The sequence below is a fragment of the Odocoileus virginianus genome, chromosome 1, assembly GCF_023699985.2.
Source record: "Odocoileus virginianus isolate 20LAN1187 ecotype Illinois chromosome 1, Ovbor_1.2, whole genome shotgun sequence".
Lineage (NCBI taxonomy): Eukaryota > Metazoa > Chordata > Mammalia > Artiodactyla > Cervidae > Odocoileus > Odocoileus virginianus.
In genome coordinates, this window is record NC_069674.1 from 91761483 (window position 1) to 91786203 (window position 24721).

The following is a 24721-nucleotide window of genomic DNA, read 5'->3' on the forward strand; positions in this document are numbered from 1 at the left end:
AAAAAAAATAAGAAATTCTGCACAGAGCTAAAAAATATAACTAACGTGATTGGTTGATGTGTATTCTTAAAACAGAAAAAGTTCTCATTATAATTTAATTTGTTTTGATTATAATATTGAATGAGAGTTAGATAAACTTTCTGTAAATCTGATTTAAGTGTACTAGACACTGAAAATTGTAAAGCAAATGTAGTTTCAGAGGCAACTATTTTACCTAAGGAATTTAATAACTCAACACTGAATGTTACATTTTTGGGGAGAAAGGACATAAAAACTCCCTATAAATATGGAAATATCCATTCAATTCAGACTGAAGTCAAATTTTGGCTGAAATTTGCTGATGTACGTATTGCTCATGAACACCCTCTAGTAGAAGCTTGTGAAGCCATAATTAGCTCTTAATGTACAAACTATTTAAGGAAAGTAAAATTATTCTGGATAGTTGGCAAAGGAAGAAATAAGGGAGTAAAGACAGTTACTGGTGATTAGTTTGGACCACCAGTAACAAGAAATAAAAGTAAGTGAGTGGTATTCATAGAAACAACCACACTGGGCGCAGACCAGAGGTTTCTAAAATTTCTTCTAAACTACATGGTCAGAGCTAACAAGTCAAACATCGAAATGTAGCCAAACCTCATTCGGGGACAGGAAATAAGAGCAGAAATAAAACAATGGTTAATGATGCTCTTGAAGGGAGGCAAGATTTCAGAAGCTGAGTTTAAAGAAACCCTCCAATGATGGTGACTCATAACATGGGCGAAGAACTCAGCATGGACTTGCTCCTTTTTCCAAGCTATTTATTCTAAATACATCTAAAAGTTTATAAAAGCTGGGGGTGGGAGGAACAGACCTCTTACTCTCCTTGCCTCTATAGGTTTTATGTTTCCAGTGCTTAGTTTTCCCTTTGTTGTTGTTTAATCACTAAGTCGTGTCTGGCTCCTCTGTGACTCCATGGACTGTAGCCCGCTAGGCTCCTCTGTCCATGGAATTTTCCCAGGCAAGAATACTGGAGTAAGTTGCCATTTCCATCTCCAGGGGATCTTTCCTACCCAAGGATTGAGCCCGTGTCTCCTGTATTGCACGCAGATTCTTTACCCAAGGATCAAACCCACGTCTCCTGCATTGCACGCAGGTTCTACCACTGAGCTACCAGGGAAGCCCTAGTTTTCCTTAGATCTAGTTAACCAAATATAGAAGTTCATTCAGATACCCTTCTAAGTGGAAGGGTCTTTAAGCACTGCTTAAAAAAAGATATTAACTTGCACAATATTTCCAAGAATCTCCATTTTTTTAAACTTTAAAACATGATGTTTAGTTTTTGGATAAACAAATGTTCATTTCTATTTTGTTGTTGTTTAAAGTCAAGCTACCTCAACATCCTTCAATGACATGCATATGTGTTTTTAAAAGCATCTCTGCTGAAGGATAGAAGATGGATGCAGAGGGTGTGGGTGGTCTCAGAAAGCTGGGCCACCAGAAAGGAGGAATTGCTGCAAGGTAGGACAGAGCAGTGCTGATGGAGAAGCAAAGAAGAACAGAGGGATATTTATAAGACTAAAGTCTACAGGGATGGTCACTCACGCCTTTGGATGGGTTCTGGAGGACAGGGAAAGGGGGAAATGACGTGGACAACTCTAGCATGACTGCAGCAGTGATGTCATTTATCAGGACAAAGAGACAGCTTTTGCAGCAAACTTTTCATAAGAAGAGAAGGTGAGGTTGTGTTCTATTCAAAGTACCTCGCAAATCAAGGAAGCCTTATAGTCACATCTTATTAAAATAATTTCCGCCGGCCGCATAAGTAGGTGACTCAACTATTTTTAACCAACTTATTTGTTCTTTAGACATATGACTGTGAACTTCCCAGCACCTTTCGACATTTCCCATATTGAAATGGGAATGTTCAATAACCTGGGGGTGGGGCTTAAAGAGAATCTACATCAGGACTTCCTTGGCAGTCCAGTGGTTAAGATTCCTCACTTCCAATGTAGAGACGTGGGTTTCATCACTGGTCAAGGAACTAAAATTCCATGTGACACGTGGCACAGCCAAAAAAAGTTAAAAATTAAAAAAAAAAAAAAAAGAACCTATACCAAAGACCCATTCCAAAACCTTAAAAATCAGAATTCCAGGAATCAAATCACAAGTATCAGTACTCTTAAAACCTCTTCTAAATGATTCCAGTGTGAAACCATGATTGAGGATTAAAATATAATTCCTAACACCTTGAGAGCCATCTTTCTTAGTGCCCTCATCTATTCTCCAGTTGCAGCATGTGTGTAGCTCTATTCCAGAGCTTCTAGCATTCTACCTGACCACGCTCTGACTTGTGTACGCTTTTGTCTCTCTCCACTTCACAGCACCTTGAGGTCAAAGGCTATCTGGTTTTCATCTTTATACTCCAAACACCCAACACATGCTAAGAACACACTAAATGCCATTCGTACTTTTACTGTAAATTCTGTAAATACTGTAAAATCTGTAAATTCTACAGATTTAAAATTAGGTTGATCTTTCCCATTTCTCTTCTTGTTGCCTGAAGGCTCTCCCCAGTAGATCTAGTGGAGTACTTTGGAGTAAGGAAAAATGTATCCAGCACAAAGAAGATTCTACTCAGTTTTCAGTTTTAAAGTTAGCCTTCTTAAGTCATAGCAGAGACAAAAGTCTGAAAGCCAACAAAATTTTAATTTAAAAGAAACTTGATTTTGCCAGAGTAAAGGGTTTTGCAGGGGAGGAGTGAGGATGTGGTCTAGAAAGTCAAATCTGTATATCAAGAACCACGGTCTTGGCCTTTGGGACTAGAGTGCACTGCAGGAACCCCCGAGAGGGCAGCAGTGTGAAACGGTGTAAGACTAGTTTGGTCCAAAGATAGTAGGTCATTACAAGTGAACTAGGAAACATGACCAAGTGCAATGAATCTTTGAGAAGAGCTTGGCAAACTGCTTGTCCTACATGTTTGTCATACATTTATCCGTGATGCTGAGCATGAGAGCAGAAACAACTCTGGACAGTGTCCAGGAAGTTGGATTAACAGGTATTGGCAACGACTTGGATACACTGTTCCGGAAACTTTTGTGTGGCGTGGGAAAGCTAAGCAGAACGCCTACGGATGGATACAGCTGTGGCTGACAGAACCAGGAAGGGTCTTGCCGTGGAGATATGGGCATCTCAAAAGACCAAAGTGAGGATACTTTCCAGCAAATGCCTTAGTATAGAGGTCAAAGCCCAGCACTTAAGATCCAGTGAAACGTCCAGGCCTCTAGGAAGGTGGAGAGGAGGGAGGCTGAAGACTAAACCAGACTCACACTTTCAGCCCCAACCCCGTCCCCATCCAGCCATAACATTCCATACACGCCCTCTGGGATGGGGCAGGGGGTGGGTGGGACAGTCTGCTGTGCTTTAGCGACAACAGCGTTAGCTGCAACGCAGGAAACAAGCAGAGAGACGAGTTCGCTTGGTTTAGCAGAAGGCACTGATGCTCTAGGAAGCACAGTTTCAAAGAAATGGTGGGAGTGAAAGTCAGAAGACATGGGTTGAAGGTCACGTCTGGTCAATGAGGAAGTGACTGCTTTCTCAAAGTAGATGACTGACTATGAGAGAGGGCGGGGTAGATTATAAATAGCAAGGCAGTAGGGCAATATTGCATAACTGACCAAATAAGTGAACAAGGGAACAGACCATGCAGAACATCACGATTAAAAACCCACCACTGCAATTACCCTTCAATTTAAAATAAATACATTTTAAAAAATAAATAAAATGGATAACCAACAAGAGGGAAAAAAAAAAGAAAAACTGAGCACAGATTCCTATTTTTCTGAAACCTAATTCTCCACTAGTGGCTGGCTCTGATATACACTTAGTTAACTTCAGATCCCAAACTTTGAGAATATGGGCTTTTTTTCATTATCACTCACATTCTCGAGCTACTGATGTTCTGTTGCAATATTAAGCTGTGATGTTATTAATTTCTACAAATTCCTCATATCTTTAAAAATAGTGGGTGAGTAATGCTTTATAAATTCAGCAACATATATATATATATATTTCAGAAGCATTTTTCCAATAATTCAGTAAATTCCAAATTGCTGAAATCTAGCCATGTCTCATATCATTTACTGAAAATACACTAAATATGACAACTTATCCAAATCATCCTCTAAAACGGTAATTATCTTAACTTCCAAAGTGAGTAAATGAATAATTTTACAATTTCATGCTTTAGGTTGAAAAGATTACACTGTCATGCCTAGGGAATATTTTGTCATTGTTGTTGTTCAGTCACCCAATCATGTCCGACTCTTTTGCAACCCCATGGACTATAGCCTGCCAGCCTTTTCTGTCCATGGGATTTCCCAAGCAAGAACTCTTGGAGCGGGTTGCCATTTCCTTCTCCAGGGGGTCTTCCTGACCCGGGGATCGAACCCTCATCACTGCACTGGCAGACAAGTTCTTTGCTGCGGAGCTGCCGGGGAAGCCCCTAGGGAATATTTACTGTAGTCAAATCCTAGCACACCAAATGTTACCAAGGTATATGCCACATCACCATAATACTAGTGATTGTTTTTTATCCAAAAAAAAAGCTCACTTCCCTCGAAAACAATCAAGATACAGGATTTAGGTTATACCCATAACCTTAGTGTTGGCCATGTGGCTTTAGCTGAACGACAGCTTTAGACGTTCAACCTATCTTCTTCATACCTGGGTCATAAAACACACGAAGTAACAGCACTGGCTTCCCTTTGTGCCCACTAAAGCAGAAAGTGGTCATGAAATAATTAACTCAATAACTGCTATTAAAATATTATGACAGAGGTTTTGATTCCATTCTTCTTGGTTGACAGTGACACACCCCAAAAATAAAGTCCCCAAGGTAACTGCAAGATCTTATCACCTTTTAGAAACTTTTGGCGACATACCAACTGGTTAGAGGTTAGTAATATAAACACAGGTCATGTGGGTGTTTGTTCTAAAATACTTAGGAATTCAGAGCTTGAATCCTACCTACTAGGATATCCCTGGGAGTGGTGGGAAAGCTCCACAACATAAGAGGGAATCAGCTTCAAGTATTGCTGCAAGAAAATCACCCCAAATGTCTCCAACCAGCCACGAGAGCAGGAGATAACTTGAAACTCATTGAAAATATTAACTACATAAAATAAAGAAAATTTACTATTAAACAGGTCAATGTCCTTGAACCTTTTTATAGAGATTTTGTCCCTATGGCATGAGCCTGGATTTGTGGGGAATATTCCTATGGCACATATTACCTATGGGAAGACAGCATGTTCCCAGAGCTATAATCCGTCGAGCACAGCTTTGAACTATGCAGTCCATTGTAGAAACTCAATACTTACTCAATAAAATAGTAAGCAATTTCATTGTTGTTTAGTTGCTCAGTCATGTCCAACTCTTTTGCAACCCCATGGACTATAGCCCACTGGGTTCCTCTGTCCAAGGGATTTTCCGGGCAAGACTACCAGAGTATGTTGACATTTTCTCCTCCAGGGGATCCTCTGAACCAGGGATCAAATCTGCATATCTGTGTCTCCTATTCTGCAGGCAAATTCTTTACCATTGAATCACCAGAGAAGCCAAAGAATTTCATTACTAATACTAATCTCAGTAGATTCTAAGCCAGATTAGACATAATCTATTCTGAATTAAGCAGATTCTGAAACTGTTGCAAGATACTCTGTTATAGAGCCACATCATCTTCTATACTACCAAGTTCACTTTGTAGAACGTAAAGGATGTAACCTATGAATAGAAAAATTCAGGTCCCATCCCAGATTGCTGCTCAACCTGCTTTAACACAAGTGACTTGCTCAAATCTTCTAAGGTGGTTTTTCCTTGAAACTGGGATGGTAACTGCCATTTCCAGATATGACTGTGTGTCAGACAGGACTGAATCACCATCAGCTGAGATCAGTATGTCACTAGAAACCACAGTCAAAATGAAAAAAAAACAGAAAACAAGGAAGTTAAGGCTCAAAGAGGTTAATGACTTGCTCAACATCAAACAGTAGAGAGTTGGAAAGTTCAGTTGAACACTATTCATGACAAAGAGATTACTGCACTTGTAAAGCAAATACATTATATATAAAATTTTTTTAAGGAAAGAAACATTTTCAAATAATGGCAATGATGAATTACATTATCAACAGAAAGTGTTTATGAACTGCAGAGAACATCTAATAAAATACCCAAATTTATAGCTGAGAACTTGAGATTATATTCAACTTGATGAAAACTGAGGTCCACTTTTTCCATGAACCATATCACCTTATATTTAAAAATACTTCATAAATTATAAAGGGATAAAGGGCTATAAAATATAAGTAGTTAAGAGAGAAAATTAATTATTGTACATTAGCTGTGAGAGATTCCAAGTGCTATGACTGTCTTTGGAACTGAACAGCTTAATACACCTGATCATCTATTTATATGTCAAGGTTTTGCTTGCTGGTGAGTGGAGAGAGAGAATAGTATCTGTTTTCTGCCTAGATATGAAGGTTAGGACTTAAGTCTGGTTAGGGCAACAGGATAACATCTAAAGTTGAAAAGGACATTTCCATGAAATTCACTGTGAAATACAGGGCAATACTGCCATTTTGCATGTAGATGTCTAAGTGTGACACTGGGAATTGTACTTTGGGCATAAGTAGCATAATCTCAACTGTGCACACAGCTAGTATGATCTCAGACAGTCGGATTATACACTAGTAGTAATAAAAGTAGAGGTGACCCTAACTTAGAGAACCAATGAAGTTTACAATTTGGGTCATTTTCCAAACCATTTATAACCTTAGCATATTTAATTTCTGTGCTCCTGCCAGCTTAATACTGCTCAGACTGAGCTTTGGGTAGTTCCATTTTTAAATTCCTTAGAGTCACTTCTCTCTACATACATGAAATAAACTCTTTGACCTCTGACTGATGCTCTTCCCCAACATACAACATACTGCCTAAGGAGAGGCAGTGAAACAAAATACTTAGGTAGGAATCACTGTTCCCTGGTGGCTCAGTGGTAGAGAATCCACCTGCAATGCAGGAGACACAGGTTTGATCCCTGGTTTGGGAAGATCCCCTGGAGAAGAAAATGGCAACCCTGCCTCTGCACGTGGTTTCCAGTAGCAGGAAATACCCGTTATTTCTACCTTTTTTCCTTCTACTTTTGAAACGTTACAAAGTTTTAAAGACTTAAGTCAGATATTGCCCATCCCACTAAGATAATTCTTGACATTTGTACTTGTGCCTCTTCTTCTAACAATTCTGAGAGAATTAATAAGTATGAAATAGTATTATGTGTGTGGATATAGGGGATATATTAATATTTGTTGAAATACTTTCCCTACACTCTTCAGGCAGGCTATTTACACTCATCCTACGTCCATGTTAAATTCTAGAATCTTGGCTTCCTGGGGGAATCAATTTCCCCCTCAAGCAATGCTTTCCCACACACATTTCAGGATGAGAATAATTAGAGGAAGCTCTGTTCAAGAAGAAGGGGAAATATATTAAGAATTATTCAATTTCTGTTCTATGGTAGGAAGAACTAAATCATTACTCCATTCTAATTAAGTTTATCAAAAGAAATAAAACTTCTGAAGTTTTACGTGTCATTTAAATACCTGCCAATTAGTCATATGATGTGACTGCATTTCACACAGCCATGACCACTTTCTAGTGTGTAGACATACATCTGATTTGATCTGAAGACAATTTACCTTCCTCTAGACACCTCCAGGTAAGCATAAAACTTACAGTGCCAAGGTCAATGATGAAGCAGTCACCCTTGTTGAAACTGTCCCAGCTTAGGGGAACCTCCGTGGCCCTGACGACTCTCCGACCTTTCACATGCAGGAGCCTCTGAGCGGTCAAGTCATTTGTAAGCACATGATGGAGTCCAGATGCCACACCTCCAGCCTGATCAGTGAGAGAAAGAAAACAAAACAAAACCAAACAGATGAGGCTTTGACACGGCAGCTTAGAAAACCGCGTTGTTGGTGCCAAACTGCTTGCTAGACCAAGAGAAAACAGCTAAGTGCGTGTGAAAAATTAAATATGCAGAAGAGAATTTCCAACAGGCAAATCAATAGGTAATTGTTTTGTTTTAGGCTCTTTGTCCTTCCTATTTTAACCATTCCAGTTAATTCTGCAAATATTTACTGAAAACCCTCAGTATATAAAACCTGCTACACAAACAGAAAAGAGCTGTTATTCCTTTCCTTTGGGAACTAACGATTCTCAAAGCAGTGAATGCGAAGGCAGATAAGGATTTCAGAGGAAAAGGTGATAGGAGGTTAGAGGGTCAGAGGTCACAAGCACACAGGAAGAGGCCCAGGAACCAGGCAGCGTGAAATCCCCACGGTCACAGCCTCAAGACAGAGGAGGGACCTGAGTGCTTGCCAGGTATGGGCTGCTTCTAATCTTAGTCCTTGATTTTACATTAAATAATCACCTGTCTTATTTATCTATTTATTTAGGTAAAAAGGGTTTACAAAACATGCCAAGCCTAAGTATTTACAGTCTAAATTGGTTGCATACCCCCACCAAAACAAAATGAAAATTCAAAGTCCAACCACAGTGAACTAAGAAATGGGGACAAAAAAAGATGAAATATGTCAAGCACATCTTCTTGCATCATTTGAAATTAGCTTTCAGATTTTTTAAGCTTTTCATTATTTTCCTGAATTAGTAAAATGTTAGGGACAATAATATTTATTTACTTCCATAATTAACTATGAGGTAATGTGCAAAATAAAGGTACAGTGGAAATAAATCTGTTATTTATTGATCAAAATCCTCCCATGATAATATGAAAAGAAAATTAGCAGTAGAAATCTATATGGGACTTCCCCGGAAGCCAGTGGTTAAGACTCTGCCTTCCAATGCAGGGGTGCGAGTTTGATCCCAGGTTGGAGAACTAAGATCCCACATCCTTGGGGCCAAACAACCAAAAATATAAAACAGAAACAATATTGTAACAAATTCAATAAAGCCATTAAAAATAAATGTTCCACATCAAAAGAAAATCTTTAAAAAATGAAGTCTATTAAATAATCCAAATTTCAAGTTTATTACATCAATATATACAATAAATCCAAAGAAAGAGGTCAAGCTTCATATATAATTAATAGCACATTCTTTAAATTTCCAAATGACTTTTAGACTTCTCTGCTTTTCCAAAAGGCCCTCATGAATATAAAGGTTTTATTAGTATGGGCTTAAATGTTGACTTCAGGAAAACTATCACCACAAGCTTTTACAAATGCATAATAATCTCCCAGTTCATAATTTTAAAAGGATTGCCTTATTTCTTGACAGCACAAAGTATTATATAGTAAAGTTTTTCATCTACATATTACTATGCTTGGCCATTTTAATTTTTCAAAATAAGAACTATACTGTGATCTGATAACAAAAAATAGTGTAAGAACACTGTGTTCTGAAAAAAAGTTATAAAATATAGAGTTGACTTAGGCTGAAAATAAATGTACAATATTAGGATAATTTCATACGGTGAACTATCAGAGTGATCTATATAGTCTGTGAACATTTAATGGTATTTTTAAAATTAATTTTGACTCTAATAATTGATGTCAAAAATGAACAAAAAACTTAAGTTTTATATATATCCATATAAGAAAGTAAGTAATTCTTCTGTGAACACTGCTTGAATGAACCCTAGAAACTCCCAGTCTCTTTCTACCTACTTTACAGAATGAAAGCGAGGCGGATGATCTGCTAAACCAAGGGAACCATAAATACAGTTTTACTGGCTGACAGATGTCTAATTGTTGCTGCTTATAATGACAGTTGGGGCTGGGTCTTGGTCAAGCTGGAAAAGGGGCTTAGCCAGAGATATAATAGAAGGAAGCAGTAGTAAGTAATTAATGCTCTATAACTCCTCCCCAACTCCCTATAAAACCTCACAGAGAAAAAAACCACAAGTCGATTAAATGACATAGGACAGGGGAAGATGGTCTCAACGTTTCCTAGCTACATCTTTACACTGCATATGGCAACTAAATGTGACCACTGCTGACTTGGTAACAGTAGACTTTGCCAAGTTTTACTCATTTCAAATAGACACAATATCCTTTTCAAAGAGTATTCCTAAATAAAACATTTATCCAGACGTTTGAACCATTTACTTATATTGAAAGCATCATAACACCATGGTTACTAGCTTAGGCACTGGAGTCGGTCACCCAGTTCAGTCATATAGCACCTATGAGACCTTCACAAATTCGCTCTCTAAGCTTCCATTTACTTATCTCAATAGGATGATAATGATAGGAACTGTACTACAGGGCTGTTCTTTTCAAATAAATGAGATGACACATGTGAAGTGCTTTGTACATCCCTAAAAGCATGAAATTAAGTATAACATAATAATCTTTGCTGTTCTGGGTGGTAAAATGATCTCGGTTTCCACATCTCCTATCAAGTCTAGCTACAACTACACATGTTACCATCTGGTTAATGTCACTAATGATAGGATAGTAAACTGATTTTTTTGCTGATAAATTTGACCTCCATCTGCAAATATCCTCTTTTAAAAAATGCTGATTGGTGGTGGTTTTAATGTTGACAACTAGAAGACAATTATTCAATAAATATAAAATTACTTTTATCATGTCCACTTTTAAATATATTTTCAGAAGTTTGATTTCAGAAGACCCACTAATACCAGAAGAATTAATAATAGCATGAGTCTCAAATGATTGCATATGCACTATAACATACACATTTTTATCATTTAATCTAATCCTTATGACACCTACACAAGAAAGCTGTTGTTACCCTGTTGCACGTTTGAGGAAACTCAGCACTGAAAACCTGTTTCCCTGAGGCAAACAAGCTACATGTGACAGACATGGGTTCATATCCAGGATGACGGTGCAAGCATTTGGTAATACAAGCCCCAGCTTACTCTAAATCTTGAATTCACTGATATACAGGATATTCAGGATGATTTGACATAAAAGTAACTCATATGAATTAAATAAAAGGCAATAGTTTCATATTTAATAGTCTCTAGACTAGAGAGAAGTCAGAGAAGGCAATGGCACCCCACTCCAGTACTCTTGCCTGGAAAATCCCATGGACAGAGGAGCCTGGTAGGCTGCAGTCCATGGGGTCGCTAAGAGTCGGACACGACTGAGCGACTTCACTTTCACTTTTCACTTTCATGCATTGGAGAAGGAAATGGCAACCCACTCCAGTGTTCTTGCCTGGAGAATCCCAGGGACGGGGGAACCTTGTGGGAGGCCGTCTATGGGGTCGCACAGAGTCGGACACGACTGAAGTGACTTAGCAGCAGCAGTAGCAGCAGACTAGAGTCAGAATTCTAGTTTAGTAGTTTACTTCTGAGGTTTTAGGTCTCCACAGGGCTAATATACTGGAAGGGTAGGGTGGTAGGGTCTCACAGAATACCTGCTGAAGCATGTTTGATTTTTAAAAAGATTGTTTCTGGGGTGTATGTAGGGAAGGTATTCCTCACACTTTAACTGAACATTCTCAGGGGCATGGGGAATAATGAAGGACAGACAATCTGCAAAGGTCACCGAGAGAATTCCAGAAAAAGCTATCCTCTACTGAAAGTTGCCTTAAAGGTATAGAGATACCACACATATGTTCAATTCAGTGGTTTCATTTGTAACATTTCTAACATCAAACTAAGCTATTTGGGAAATGTATGTATAGTTCTATGTATTAACTGAAGCTATAATTGTTATAAATACTGGATTCATATGTTCCAGAACAACTGAAATTCCTGAGTCGTGGGTTATTTGTGACAAATTCAGCAATTCTTCAGAATAGCAAAAAATAAACACTAATGATGCCCATGTTGCCTATATTTACTTAACTTCATTAAAAATTAACCTGCCAAATGAGATTAAGTCACAATATGTCACACATTATACCATATATTCCACAAACATTTATCCAGCTACCTATTATGTGTCTAGAGAGTTCTGGGGATATATCAGTGAACAAAATGGATTAAACTGAAAACAAAATACCCTGCCCTCTTGCTGAATTACTTCACTGTGTATAAGTAGCATTGACATATACTACCATGTGGAAAACAGTCAGCCAGTGGGAAGCTGCCATATGGACACAGGGAGCTCAATCCGTGCTCTGTGATAAGCTAGAGGGGTGGGATGAGGTGGCGGGGGCGTGGAGGGGAGGGTCAAGAGAGAGCCCGTGTGGATACTTACGGCTGATCCACATTGTTGTATGGCAGAGGCCAACACAATATTGTAAAGCAATTATCCTCCAGTTAAAAAAAAAAAAACACCTACCCTCAATGAACACTTATTCTATCAAGACATGAGGTGTGGATGGATAGGAAGAGAAAGGGGTTCATAAAACAATTCGAGGGAGCTGCTTACCTTGTATTTCAGACCTCCTCTAAAGTAGCCAACAAAATCCGTAGACTCATAGCCTTGCAGTTCTCTGTTCTGCACAGGTTTGCCACCCAAATAGTCATCCATCTGAACAGTAAAGATGGCAGCCGCTGTGCTTTCATCCTGAGTACACTCCTTCCCTGAAAGAGCAAATGACAGTATCTCATTTGTCACCTGAGACACAGGATTAAGGCAGAATGTCTGACAAGGAAAAACTCAGAAATTGTCTTTGAAATATATACCAGTACCATAAATTTATGTATGAATTGTTCATCTTCAACAGAACAATCTTTCAGCAGAAATGATGCAATATAAAATACTATTTTGCTAATAACTAAAAGAATTGCTTTGTACCTGCTTTCCAGTTCTTTTTTTAAAAAAACTTTAAAAGAATCACCACTGTCCAAATATGTTCAGGATGATATAACAATATATTCCAGTAGGATTTAGATTCATTTGGTATAGTCAATAAGATCAGGCTATCAAAACATTTTTCAATTGTCTTAGCCTTTCTCAGCATTAATCTCCAGGTTTCCAACATGTCAATATATTAATATTTGTAAGGAATACAAACATCACAGGCCAGAACTAAACAACACTTTGAGGATGGGAAAATTAATGTAACTTGACCTTATCCCTATTTTTTTAAGTATAAAGGGTTTTTTTAAATAAGTATGTGTAACACAGGCATAATTAAGTCATTAAGTTTTTTTTGTTTTTGTTTTTGTTTATTTATTTATTTATTTATTTATTTATTTATTTTTATTAGTTGGAGGCTAATTACTTCACAATATTGTAGTGGTTTTTGTCATACATTGACGTGAATCAGCCATGGAGTTACATGTATTCCCCATCCCGGTCCCCCCTCCCACCTCCCTCTCCACCCGATCCCTCTGGGTCTTCCCAGTGCACCAGGCCCGAGCACTTGTCTCATGCATCCAACCTGGACTGGTGATCTGTTTCACCCTAGATAATATACATGTTTCGATGCTGTTCTCTTGAAACATCCCACCCTCGCCTTCTCCCACACAGTCCAAAAGTCTGTTCTATACATCTGTGTCTCTTTTTCTGTTTTGCATATAGGGTTATCGTTACCATCTTTCTAAATTCCATATATATAAGTCAGTAAGTTTTTAAGGAATTTCACATGTTCTGATTCTTTCCACTGCCAAGCACCTTAGTTCCTCCAAAGTCATAATCTTCAAGATAAAATAGCCCTTTCAAAAAGCTCAACCCACAGCTCTCAGTCAGTCCATAATTCTTTTAGTTGGGCTTCTCTGACTCCAATGGAATATGGTCACACTTCAAAATTCTCCACATGTAATCTTTGGAGTCCAGTTTTCTCAAGCAATTTACTTTAGTACCATGTTTAAGATCAAGGGATGGATCTGTCTGGTTCTGAATTTGGCAACTTTAAAAATGAGGCTTCCCTGGTGGCTCAGTGGTAAAGAATCCATCTGCCAATGCAGGAGATGTGGATTCAATCCCTAGATCAGGAAGATCCTCTGGAGAAGGAAATGGCAACCCACTCCAGTATTCTTGCCTGGGAAATCCCATGGACAGAGGGGCCTAATGGGCTAGAGTCCATGGGGTCACAAAAGAGTCAAATACAACTCAGCAACTGAACAACAACAAAAATGTATTAAGTTCAAATCAGATTCACTCCTCCTAAGCAATAAAATCCTAGAACAGTACAGACTGTTGGGATATGCCAATACTTTTTCTTTTAAGTCCAGACGCCGTGTTCTCAAGATAAACATAAAGATCGCTTCTAGGACTAGACCTGATAATTTCCCTCATATCTTAAGCTTTCCCCTATGTTTGAGTCCCAGTGTCCCCACTTCATTATCTTACTGGCATCAGATAATATTCTCTGAAGGAAAAGGGAGAATAAAAGAACCTGCATGCTCACATCTTTAGAATGTTAACATATGCAGTATTATCCTGGGAATTTAACATACAACACACATTTAATTTTCATAATTCTAATACAGATCTGATCCAGGCAACCTCACTGAGGTCAAAACACCAATTCTTAAGACCCAGTGTCCTCAATGTACACAAAGATCAGAACCAGGACAGTCCTGAGAGGACCTCAAAATTTATAAGACATTTTAAAACTTTTACTATTCCTCACCTGTGTGAAAACCGTTAATGATTCTAGAAATAATAGCAGCTAATATACATTTATAGAACCCTTGCTATGGGCCAGACACTGTGCTAGTGTTTTACATTAATGATCTGCTTTAACCTTCAAATGACCCAACGTAGCTGAAATCATTTTCTACCATGTTACATCAGAGGACACGGAGGCTCAGAGAGAAAAAGTAACTTCCTTGAGGTCATAAAGTTGACCTTTGGCAGACACAACACAGGTTTCTAAGACAGGTTTCTGTGACTGTGAGGCACAGATCTTAGAAACTACGATACTAGTTGGCAATTTTTATACTCAGACTCTCACTAGCAGTAAAATTTTGAGGTGACTGGGGAATGTAATTTTCCTCCCTGGATAACTGACACATAAATGTTTAGAAGCTGTAACAATACTAGAGTTCACCTGCTACAACCGCAACTAGGAGTATTCACTAAAGTTGAAGAAAGGAAGTCAATCAGGTATATTAAAGAAAGAACTGGATTTATTTATAACTCCTCTCTTACTCTCAAAGAGGACTGGTGAACTATCTTCTCAGGGGAAAAAAAATCAGTCGCTAGATATCAATTTTATGAACTCGCTGTGGTCAAAGGAAATTACTTAACACACATAAAAATCACATGCAGTTTTGCAGTCTGAAGGGGCTCAAGTGTCATCTTCTGTCCACTTCCCCAACCACAAAATAGATTACCAATGAAGGCAAAGATGTAGATTCTACACAGAGGCTTTAGGAGGGAAACTTAAATCAACCTTAATATGAAAGGTGTTGAGGATGACGCATCTGATATACATATTTTTACTTGAGAACAAGTTGAAACCTGAATTTCTTGAGGTAGATACAAATGGATAGGTATGTGATTAATGAATGAACTGGAAGTAAGTTAATTAAATTATCCTATAATTTGTTGATGCTATGTACTGGGCTTCCCTGGTGGCTCAGATGATAAAGCATCTGCCTGCAGTGTGGGAGACCCAGGTTCAATCCCTGGGTTGGGAAGATCCCCTGGAGAAGGAAATGGCAACCCACTCCAGTACTCTTGCCTGGACTGAAGAGCCTGGTAGGCTACATAGTCCATGGGGTCGCAAAGAGTCAGACACGACTGAGCAACTTCACTTTCACTATGTACTGTGCTAGGCCAAGGAATGTCAGTATGAGTAAATCAGAGTCTTTTTAAAAAGGCTGAACGATTTTAATGAAGCCAATACTAGCCTTTGAATATAAAAACTAGTATCAAATCCAGTTATAGCATGAGGAAATTCTCGTTAAGTGTTCAAAAACTCATGAGTGTTCTGAATGAGTTCTTATGACTTCATTTATTTTTCCTGTGCTGATTTTCCCAGTGCCATTTATGTTACGTTGTTTTATGTTATGTTATTTACATTATATTGTGTTATATTTTATTTGTAAATATGCTATAAGTTTGTTTAGTCTCCAAGTCGTGTATGACTCTTTTGTAACACCCATGGACCGTAGCCCGCCAAACTCCTCTGTCCATGGGATTTTCCAGGCAAGAATACTGGAGTGAGTTGCCAATTCCTCCTCCAGGGGATCTTCCCGACCCAGGGATCTAATCTGGGTCTCCTGCACTGCAGGCAGATTCTTTACCACTGAGCACCCTGGGAAGCCATATGCTGTAAACTTCCTGAAATTGTTTTGAGGATGTGATGATTTTATATATAAAACATAATAAAAAGAGAGGTTTAATAACTAGCTTAGTGGAATATCCATTCATGATAAAAGCTCTCGGCAAGTCTGGAATACAGAGGAAAATTCTCAACTTAATAAACAGCATCTTCAAAAAACATAAAGCTAACATAATTTTTAATGATCAAGGACTGAATCCTTTCCCCCAAAGATGGGGAACAAGGCAAGTACTCTTACTGAATATAACACAGGAAGTTCTAACTATTGCAGAAAGGTAGGAAAAAGAAATTAAAAAATATACAGATTGTAAAGGAATAAAACAATGTGTCTATTTAGAAATGACAGGATGATCTGCATAGAAAATCCTAAGAAAAAAACAAACCCTTAAGAATAAATGCATTCAGCAAGATAGCATGATAAATATTAATCAATGACAAAAAGCAGTCTCATTTTTATATAGAAATAATGAACGTGCAGAAATTGAAATTGAAAGCACAATGCCATTTTCAGTCACTTCAAAGAAACTGAAATACTTAAGAATATGTTTAACAAAACAAGTCATGATCTACATGCTAACAATTACAAAATGATGATAAAAATAAAGACCATAGTAAAGACAGTGTTCGTGAATTGTAAGTCTTGTAATATAATAAATATGTCAATTTTCCCCAAATTAATCTATAGACTTAATGTTATTCCTGTCAAAATCATTTCAAGGTTTATTACAGATTACATGAGTTTGTTATAAAATTAATGTGAAAAGGCTCAGTCCCTAGAATAGCTAAAACAATCCTGACAAAGAAAAATAAGGTAAGAAAACTAACTCTATCTGATATTAAGTTTTCTTACACAGGCACAATAACTAATTAAGATAGTGTGGTACTGGTTGAAGAATAGACAGATGGATCAATAGACCACGTTTCTTCCAATGGAACATTTTGTAAAACGTTAGTATGTATAGTTTAGTATACTAAATTAGTAAACTATACGTATACTAATTCAGTATGCTGCTGCTGCTGCATAAGTCGCTTCAGTCATGTCTGACTCTGTGTGGCCCCATAGACGGCAGCCCACCAGGCTCCCCCGTCCCTGGGATTCTCCATGCAAGAACACTGGAGTGGGTTGCCATTTCCTTCTGCAATGCGTGAAAGCGAAGTCACTGAGTCGTGTCCGACTCTTACTGACCCCATGGACTGCAGCCTACCAGGCTCCTCCATCCATGGGATTTTCCAGGCAAGAGTACTGGAGTGGGGTGCCATTGCCTTCTCCACTAATTCAGTATACATATATTAAAGTATAAGTATATAAGGACAGGACTGCCATAACCAGCATATTGACACTGATACAATCCACTTACACTTCTCGTATTTCCCCAATCTTACTTGTAGTCATCTGCATTTGTACATTAGTTACATATAATTTTATCACATGTGTAAATTTACATACCCACCATCATAGTCAAGACACTGTATAGTTCCATCACCAAAAAATCCCTTATGGTGCCTTTTTAAAACTCCACCCACCTCCCACCTGAATCATTCCTTCCCCACCTCATCCTTAACCTCTGGTAACAATGAATCTAGATTTTAAAAATGTTATATGAGTAGAATCATATAGCATGGGACCTTCTGGCGTTGTTTTTCTTCTTCCCATTAGGCATAATTCCCTAAGGGATTCATCTGACTTGTGTTTGTCCGGAGTTTCGGGCTCTCATACAGAGTGATGTCAGAAAGAGAAAAACAAATATCATATATTAGCACATATATGTGGGAGCTAGAAAAATGGTATAGATGACCTTATTTGCAAAACAGAAATAGAGACAGAGCCATAGAGAACAAATGTATGGACACCAAGTGGGGACGGAGAGTGGGATGAACTGGGAATTGGGATTGACATGTATACACTATTGACACTATGAATATAATAGATTACTAATGAGAACGCGCTAGATAGCTCAGGGAACTCTATTCAGAGCTGGGTGGTGACTTAAATGGAAAGGAAATAAAAAAAAAAGAGCATGTGTATATATACGCATGTATAGTTGATCCACTTTGCTGTACAGTAGAAACGAACATAACATTGTAAAGCAACTATACTCCAATAAAAATTCATTTAAAAATAAGTTTGTTCCTTTTTGTTGTTGAGCAGTAGTCCTTGGTATAGAAGTGCCATTTGTTTAATCAGTAACCTGTCGAAAGTTATGTGGGCTGACTGAAATTTTTGTCCATTCAGATAAAGCTGCTATGACATTAATGCACTGGTTTTTGCATGAATATGAAATTTCTCTGGATTAAATGCCCATGAATGAAACTACTGGATCACATGGTAGTTGCATGTTCAGTTTTATAAGAAACTGCCAAAGTCTTTTCCATAATGGTTGTACATTTTATATTCCACCCCCACCACAATCAACGTATAAAACTCCAGTTTCTCAGCATCCTCCCCAGCCTGGGTATAAGTTCTTTGTATTGTATGTTGTATACTGTTACTCAGTTTTTTGGATTCACAGTGCCTTGAAATAGAACCCAGCATAGACAAGTTGGTAGATGCATTTAAATTGCTAGGTACAAAACTGAAATTTTTTTTCAGGAAGAACCAATGCAACAACTTCTAAATTACATGCAACAAACGCTTACTTTATAAAGGAAATAAAACAAAAATAATCAAATAAAAAGATCTGAGATATGCAATGGTATTATGGAGAGACACTGAGGGAGAGGCCAGGGAAGATAACTTATCTTCTGTTCTCCTGTTTTGGGTCCCACTTCTTCCTGTTTCCCTTTTCCTCCTCTCAGCTGACCTGTTTCTTCATTTCTAGGCTATGCCTCTTCTCATTCCAGGCTGATTTTAACTCTATTCTCCTTCATCTTCCTTTCAACTGACTTCCTTTAGTCAGACTTTCTCTTCCCCTGAACTTTCAGCTCCCTCTTGGAACTTTCCCTCAATCTATTTTTCTGAATAAACCTCATGAATTCACCCAAATTGAGGTCTAGTACTGTGCTTGTGCTCAGGTGTATCTGACTCTTTGCTACTCCATGGACAGAAGCCTGTCAGGCTCCTCTGTCCAGGGGATCTCCCAGGCAAGAATACTGGAGTGGGTTGTCATTTCCTCCTCCGGGGGATCTTCCCAACCCAGAGATCGAACCCCCATCTCCTGTGTCTACTGCATTAACAAGGGTTCTTTAACCACTGTGCCACTTGGGAAGCCCAAATTTAGGTCTAATTATATCTACAGGTCCTGCTGGCTACTCTGCTCTAAACTTGTTACATTTCCCATGAGTTTCCATCACACAACCCCTCCCAGTTCCCGTCATCTGCCTTTTTTTCCATCAAGGCTTTTCTGCTTTCCAGTGACCACAGGCACTTTATGTCTCTTTCCTGGTGCTCATCACATTTTACCTGTGTTCTATCACTTCTGTTTTATTGCATCATTGAGATTGTAAACTTTCAGGGAAGTTTCCTAAGGTATTCATATGCAAAAATGCCTTACACAGTGCTGGACACATTGAAAGTTACTGAATTAACCTATTAGTTAACGCACTATTAAGTTCAGTTTTTATAGATCTTTAAGATCATAAAATGTTTCTGCCCAAAGCATTTCTATTACATTTTTTGAAACTGATGAACTAAATCAGTTTAGTTTCTCTTCCCTTTCTGAAGTCTGATTCATTCATTCATTCAGCATAAGAGTTACCTTGAATCTGTTATCCCTATGAAATACGGTGCCTAAAGAACTTATCTAGATAAGAAAGAAGCTACAGAATTAAAACAATTGTATAGGTTCTTTCTTACCCAGATAAGCTCTCTAAGCACTGTGTTTTGTAGGGTTTACCTATGGAATTAAAACAATTGTGGGGCTTCCCTGACAGTCCAGTGGTTAGGGCTTGGTCTTTTCACTGCCATGGCCCCAGGTTAAATCCCTGGCTGGGGAACTAAGGCCCCACAAGCTAAACTGGGTGGCCAAAAACCAAAACAAAACAATAGTGTTTAAAGCTCACTTGGATTTCTCTGACAAAATCAAATTTAATTATTGTCTTCAGCAAAATATGACTTTCTCATTTTAGTTCACCAAAATGACAAATGTGGCATTTCAGACACTTTTACTCATTACAGAACTAAGTACTGAACAGAAAGACCAAGGTGAAGGCATTACTATTCTATGTGGCATCATTCATTCATGAACATAAGTTATACATTAAGATTTCAATGGGGTGATTCTTCGTATAAAACATAAACATATCACTGTCTGTGATAAAAGGAATAGTGACATTACACTGGAAAACCACAATGAGTTTGGATCTCAGCCTCCTCAAGCAGGCACAAAATTTTAGTATCAAATAAATGTTATAATGAGATAGTTCTGTCTCCCTGTATGGATTTCTCATTTGGAGTGTTTGCTCCAGGTGGTAGCTAATATTGAGAACATCAATTCTCAATGTTCTCTACCATCTTGCTTCTCAAAATCTTCAAATGTTAGGAAGGAAAAATGACTTTCAGGGACTTCAAAATGTGTATGTGTGTGGTTTTGTGTGTTTTCCCCATAATGAATAAAACTAAAAATAAACACAGTCTAGGGGAGGCAAGCTGATTCTCAACGGAGGCAATAAGGCTCAGATAATCGGTGTGTTGTTAGACGGGGTGTGCCCACTGGCACAGGATCTCAGAGGGAGAAGTTAGACATTCAGGATGTTTACGAGTAAAAGTAGAAGGTGGAAAAAGTAGAACACACAAGGCCCAGTGTCCTCAGAGCCCGGCGCGGGTGAAGCCCAAAATAATTACTACCGATGAAGGAGCTGTTTTGTTCCAACCTGTGTTCTTGTTCAAACACATAAGTGATAAATATAAATATAATCATTATAAAGCGACTCATCTAAATACAAAATCTGCCATAGAAAGTTATTTACTTTGTATTGATAAGGCAGCCAGCATCCTAATCAAGAGGAATTTCTGTTCTCCAAAGCTGCAAGCAGCGCGGTGCAGGCTTGGAATGTGATTTTTAAAGCAGCCAAGAACTTACTTAATCGTTGCAATTACTAGAGAACGCTAAGCTGAGCCCAAGGCTATATATATATATATATACATATATATATATGTATATATATATATATAATTTTTTAAAGGACTTCCCGCGGCCGCGGCGAATGCCCACAAACTTGTTTGACTTCATCTCCTCGCTGACGGGGAATCCAGGACTGAACTCGTCGGAAGGTGAGCCTAACTTGGCCAGCCCCAGGGCGCGGCTGGCAGCCGTCCTGGGAGGAAGCGGGAGTTTGGAGACTGGAAGGTGAAAGGGGGAGAAGCTAGAGGAACCAGCTGCAAAACCTGGGAGGTGGACTCGACAAAGGTCAAAGCGATGGAGGTAAGACTGCTCCCCCCCTTCGCCGCTCCCTGCGTTCGCTGCGGCGTTTGCAGGCGCGGACTCTCGCGAGTGAAAGGTGCCCAACCCCAAAGTTGGAGGGGGCGCCCCCCGGGGCGCAACCGGCGCGATGGGTCTCCAGGAGGGTCCAGCTAGCACTGCTTTCCCCCAGCCCGCCACTCTCAACCCCCGGGCGGCCTCCCCCTCCCCGATCCGGCCCCGTGGCCCCTTACCCAGCCAGAAGTGCAGGCGGTAGGTGAAGCCCCGGCTGGCCTGCGTCGTGTGGAGCACCAGGTAGGCATCCCCGACGTAGAAATCGCCATACGCGCTCTCAGGCACCGGCACCAGCTCCAGCTTCTCAATTCTCCAGACCTGCAGCCCCGCCCGCTTGCCCGCGCGGGCGAACTCCTCGTGGTACAGCCCCTGGGCCATGACTCGGGCACGCGATGTTCCGGGGAGTGGACGTGGGATCTCGCTGACCTGGGAGTCGGATTGGAAGGACCCAGGTCGCAGCGGTTTTATAGGGTTTGCTCTGCAGGACGGGAGGGGGGGCGGGGCGGGGATGATCGGGGGCGGGGCCCCCAAACGGGGCGGGGGCCAAGTGCCCAGGCAGGCGTTACTAGCCAGGAGGCAATCCCTACTCAGCCCGAAGCGCAGCATCCTGTACCAACCTCCTGCGCCCTTTCTGCAGCCCGAAGGGAATCAGAATCTCAGAAATCGTAGAGATCCTGAGGGAACTTACTGAAACTCCAGGAAATACGTCCTCCCAGGAAGGACATTTTCCCTGGCAACAGATGGAGGAGATCAACAATTAAAACTGTTTAGTGCATCGTTAAAGAAAAAAAAAAAAAAGGCAGTTCAGGTAACGATATATCATCAACTCCCATTTTATCTGCCAGTCCCTCCATCCCCGCTGGCCACAGTTTCTCTCTGTCTTGGTCTTCCCAATTTGAAACTGCCATGAGAAACAGCTTGTCAATTTTCTTGGAAAGAATGAAAACCTGGAAGGATAGCGGTCTTACCCGGGAGACAGACCTCTATAAGTCTTCAGGGGTTCAGGGAGCTGTGGTTAACCTCTTTGCCACCTGCTTCCTTTACCAAGAAAAGTTTTTGGGGAAAAAAAAGCAGCAATCCTCTTGGGGTGTTCTCAAGCTGGGCTGTTTGTGACTGTGGTATTATATACTTAGCTTACCGTGTGAGTTACCTCTTAGAAATGCTTCAGGGTGCTGATCTTATTGTCTTCCCTACAGAGTTTGCTTTTGTAGCATGGGCAAAGCACTGTAAAATATAGATGGAAGTTTACTCCTTATTTTGCATTAATTTAACTGAAGCTGATGTGGCAAGTGATTTTATTGTTATTGAGAAAGCAAATTGCTCAGGATGCAGAGGAAGAAAGCTAGTTTTTATGCATGTACATTTTCTGTCACTGTTTTCCAAATTACAGGCTTCTCTGGAGGTCACTAATTACATACAATTTGATTTTTCCTTAATTAATTTGTTTTGAAATAGGTATTACATGACCATGGTAAAAAATTCAAAAGTATAGGTGAGCAATAAAAATGTATCTCTATTTCAGCTCTCACCGGAGGCAGCTGAGTTACCAGTTTCTTGTGTATTTTTCCAGACATATTTGATATTCTTTCATCTACAAGAATATAGATAGCATAGTAATTTTATTTTCTAACAGAAATGGTAACATACACACTGTAACAACATATCAAAATATCAATACCCAGTACTCATAGAGCCTCTTCTTTTTACTGACACATGGTATTCAATCTTATAAATATACTGTAATTTATAATCTGTTCAAGTTCATAGGTATTTAAATTTTGTCTATATTTTGCTAACACAGTGTTGCAAACAACTTTTGCAACCAACAATTTCTTGCAACCAACCATTCTTGGTTCTGAGGCTTTAGCAACTTACTAACTACAGCAAGCCTCAGGTTCCTCATGTATAAAATGGGAAAATAATAGTTTTCACCTTAAAGACTGTTATTTGAATTAAATGCACGAGTACCCGTGTCTGTTCGAATGTTCTTTGGCATTGCCTTTCTTTGGGATTGGAATGAAAACTGACCTTTTCCAGTCCTGTGGCCACTGCTGAGTTTTCCAGATTTGCTGGCATATTGAGTGCAGCACTTTCACACTATCGTCTTTTAGGATTTAAAATAACTGATGTGGAATTCCATCCCCTCCACTAGCTTTGTTCATAGTGATGCTTCCTAAGGCCCACTTGACTTCGCATTCCAGAATGTATGGCTCTAGGTGAGTGATCACACCATCATGGTTATCTGGGTCATGAAGATTTTTTTTTTTTTGTAGTTCTGTGTGTTCTTGCCACCCCTCTTCTTAATATCTTTTGCTTCTGTTAGGTCCATACTGTTTCTGTCCTTTATTGAGCCCATCTTTGCATGAAACGTTCCCTTGGTATCTCTAATTTTCTTGAAGAGATCTCTAGTCTTTCCCATTCTATTGTTTTCCTCTATTTCTTTGCACTGATGACTGAGGAAGGCTCTCTTATCTCTCCTTGCTATTCTTTGGAACTCTGCATTCAGATGGGTATATCCTTCCTCTTCTACTCTGCCTTTTGCTTTTCTTTTCACAACTGTTTGTAAGGCCTCCTCAGGAAGCCATTTGGCCTTTTTGCATTTCTTCTTCTTGGGGGTGGTCTTGATCCCTGCCTCCTGTACAATGTCACGAACCTCTGGCCATAGTTCATCAGGCACTCTGTCTGTCAGATCTAATCCCTTGAATCTATTTCTTACTTCCACTGTATAATCGTAAGGGATTTGATTTAGGTCATACCTGAACGGTCTAGTGGTTTACCCTACTTTCTTCAATATCAGTCTGAATTTGGCAATAAGGAGTTCATGATCTGAGCCACAGTCAGCTCCTGGTCTTGTTTTTGCTGACTGTATAGAGCTTCTCCATCTATGGCTGCAAAGAATATAATCAATCTGATTTTGGTGTTGACCATCTGGTGATGTCCATGTTAGAGTCTTCTCTTGTGTTGTTGCTTCCAGATGTTCAAGCTGGATTTAGAAAAGGCAGAGGAACCAGAGAGCAAATTGCCAATATCTGCTGGATCATCAAAAAAGCAAGAGAGTTCCAGGAAAACATCTACTTCTGCTTTATTGACTA

General features: G+C 39.3%; 1 protein-coding gene across 1 annotated transcript in view; it reads right to left on the reverse strand.

Moving 5' to 3' along the window:
- Nucleotides 1–22117, reverse strand: part of SCIN (scinderin) — a 79661-nt gene extending 57544 nt beyond the window's left edge. Inside the window, exons 1-3 of the mRNA XM_020873305.2 lie at nucleotides 21809–22117; nucleotides 12408–12562; nucleotides 7768–7929 (exon numbers count right to left, since the gene is read on the reverse strand). Coding sequence (XP_020728964.1) covers nucleotides 7768–7929; nucleotides 12408–12562; nucleotides 21809–22007 — 516 coding nt within the window. The 5' untranslated portion in view covers nucleotides 22008–22117. The remainder of the gene's footprint in view (nucleotides 1–7767; nucleotides 7930–12407; nucleotides 12563–21808) is intronic.
- Nucleotides 22118–24721: the final 2604 nt, after the last annotated feature.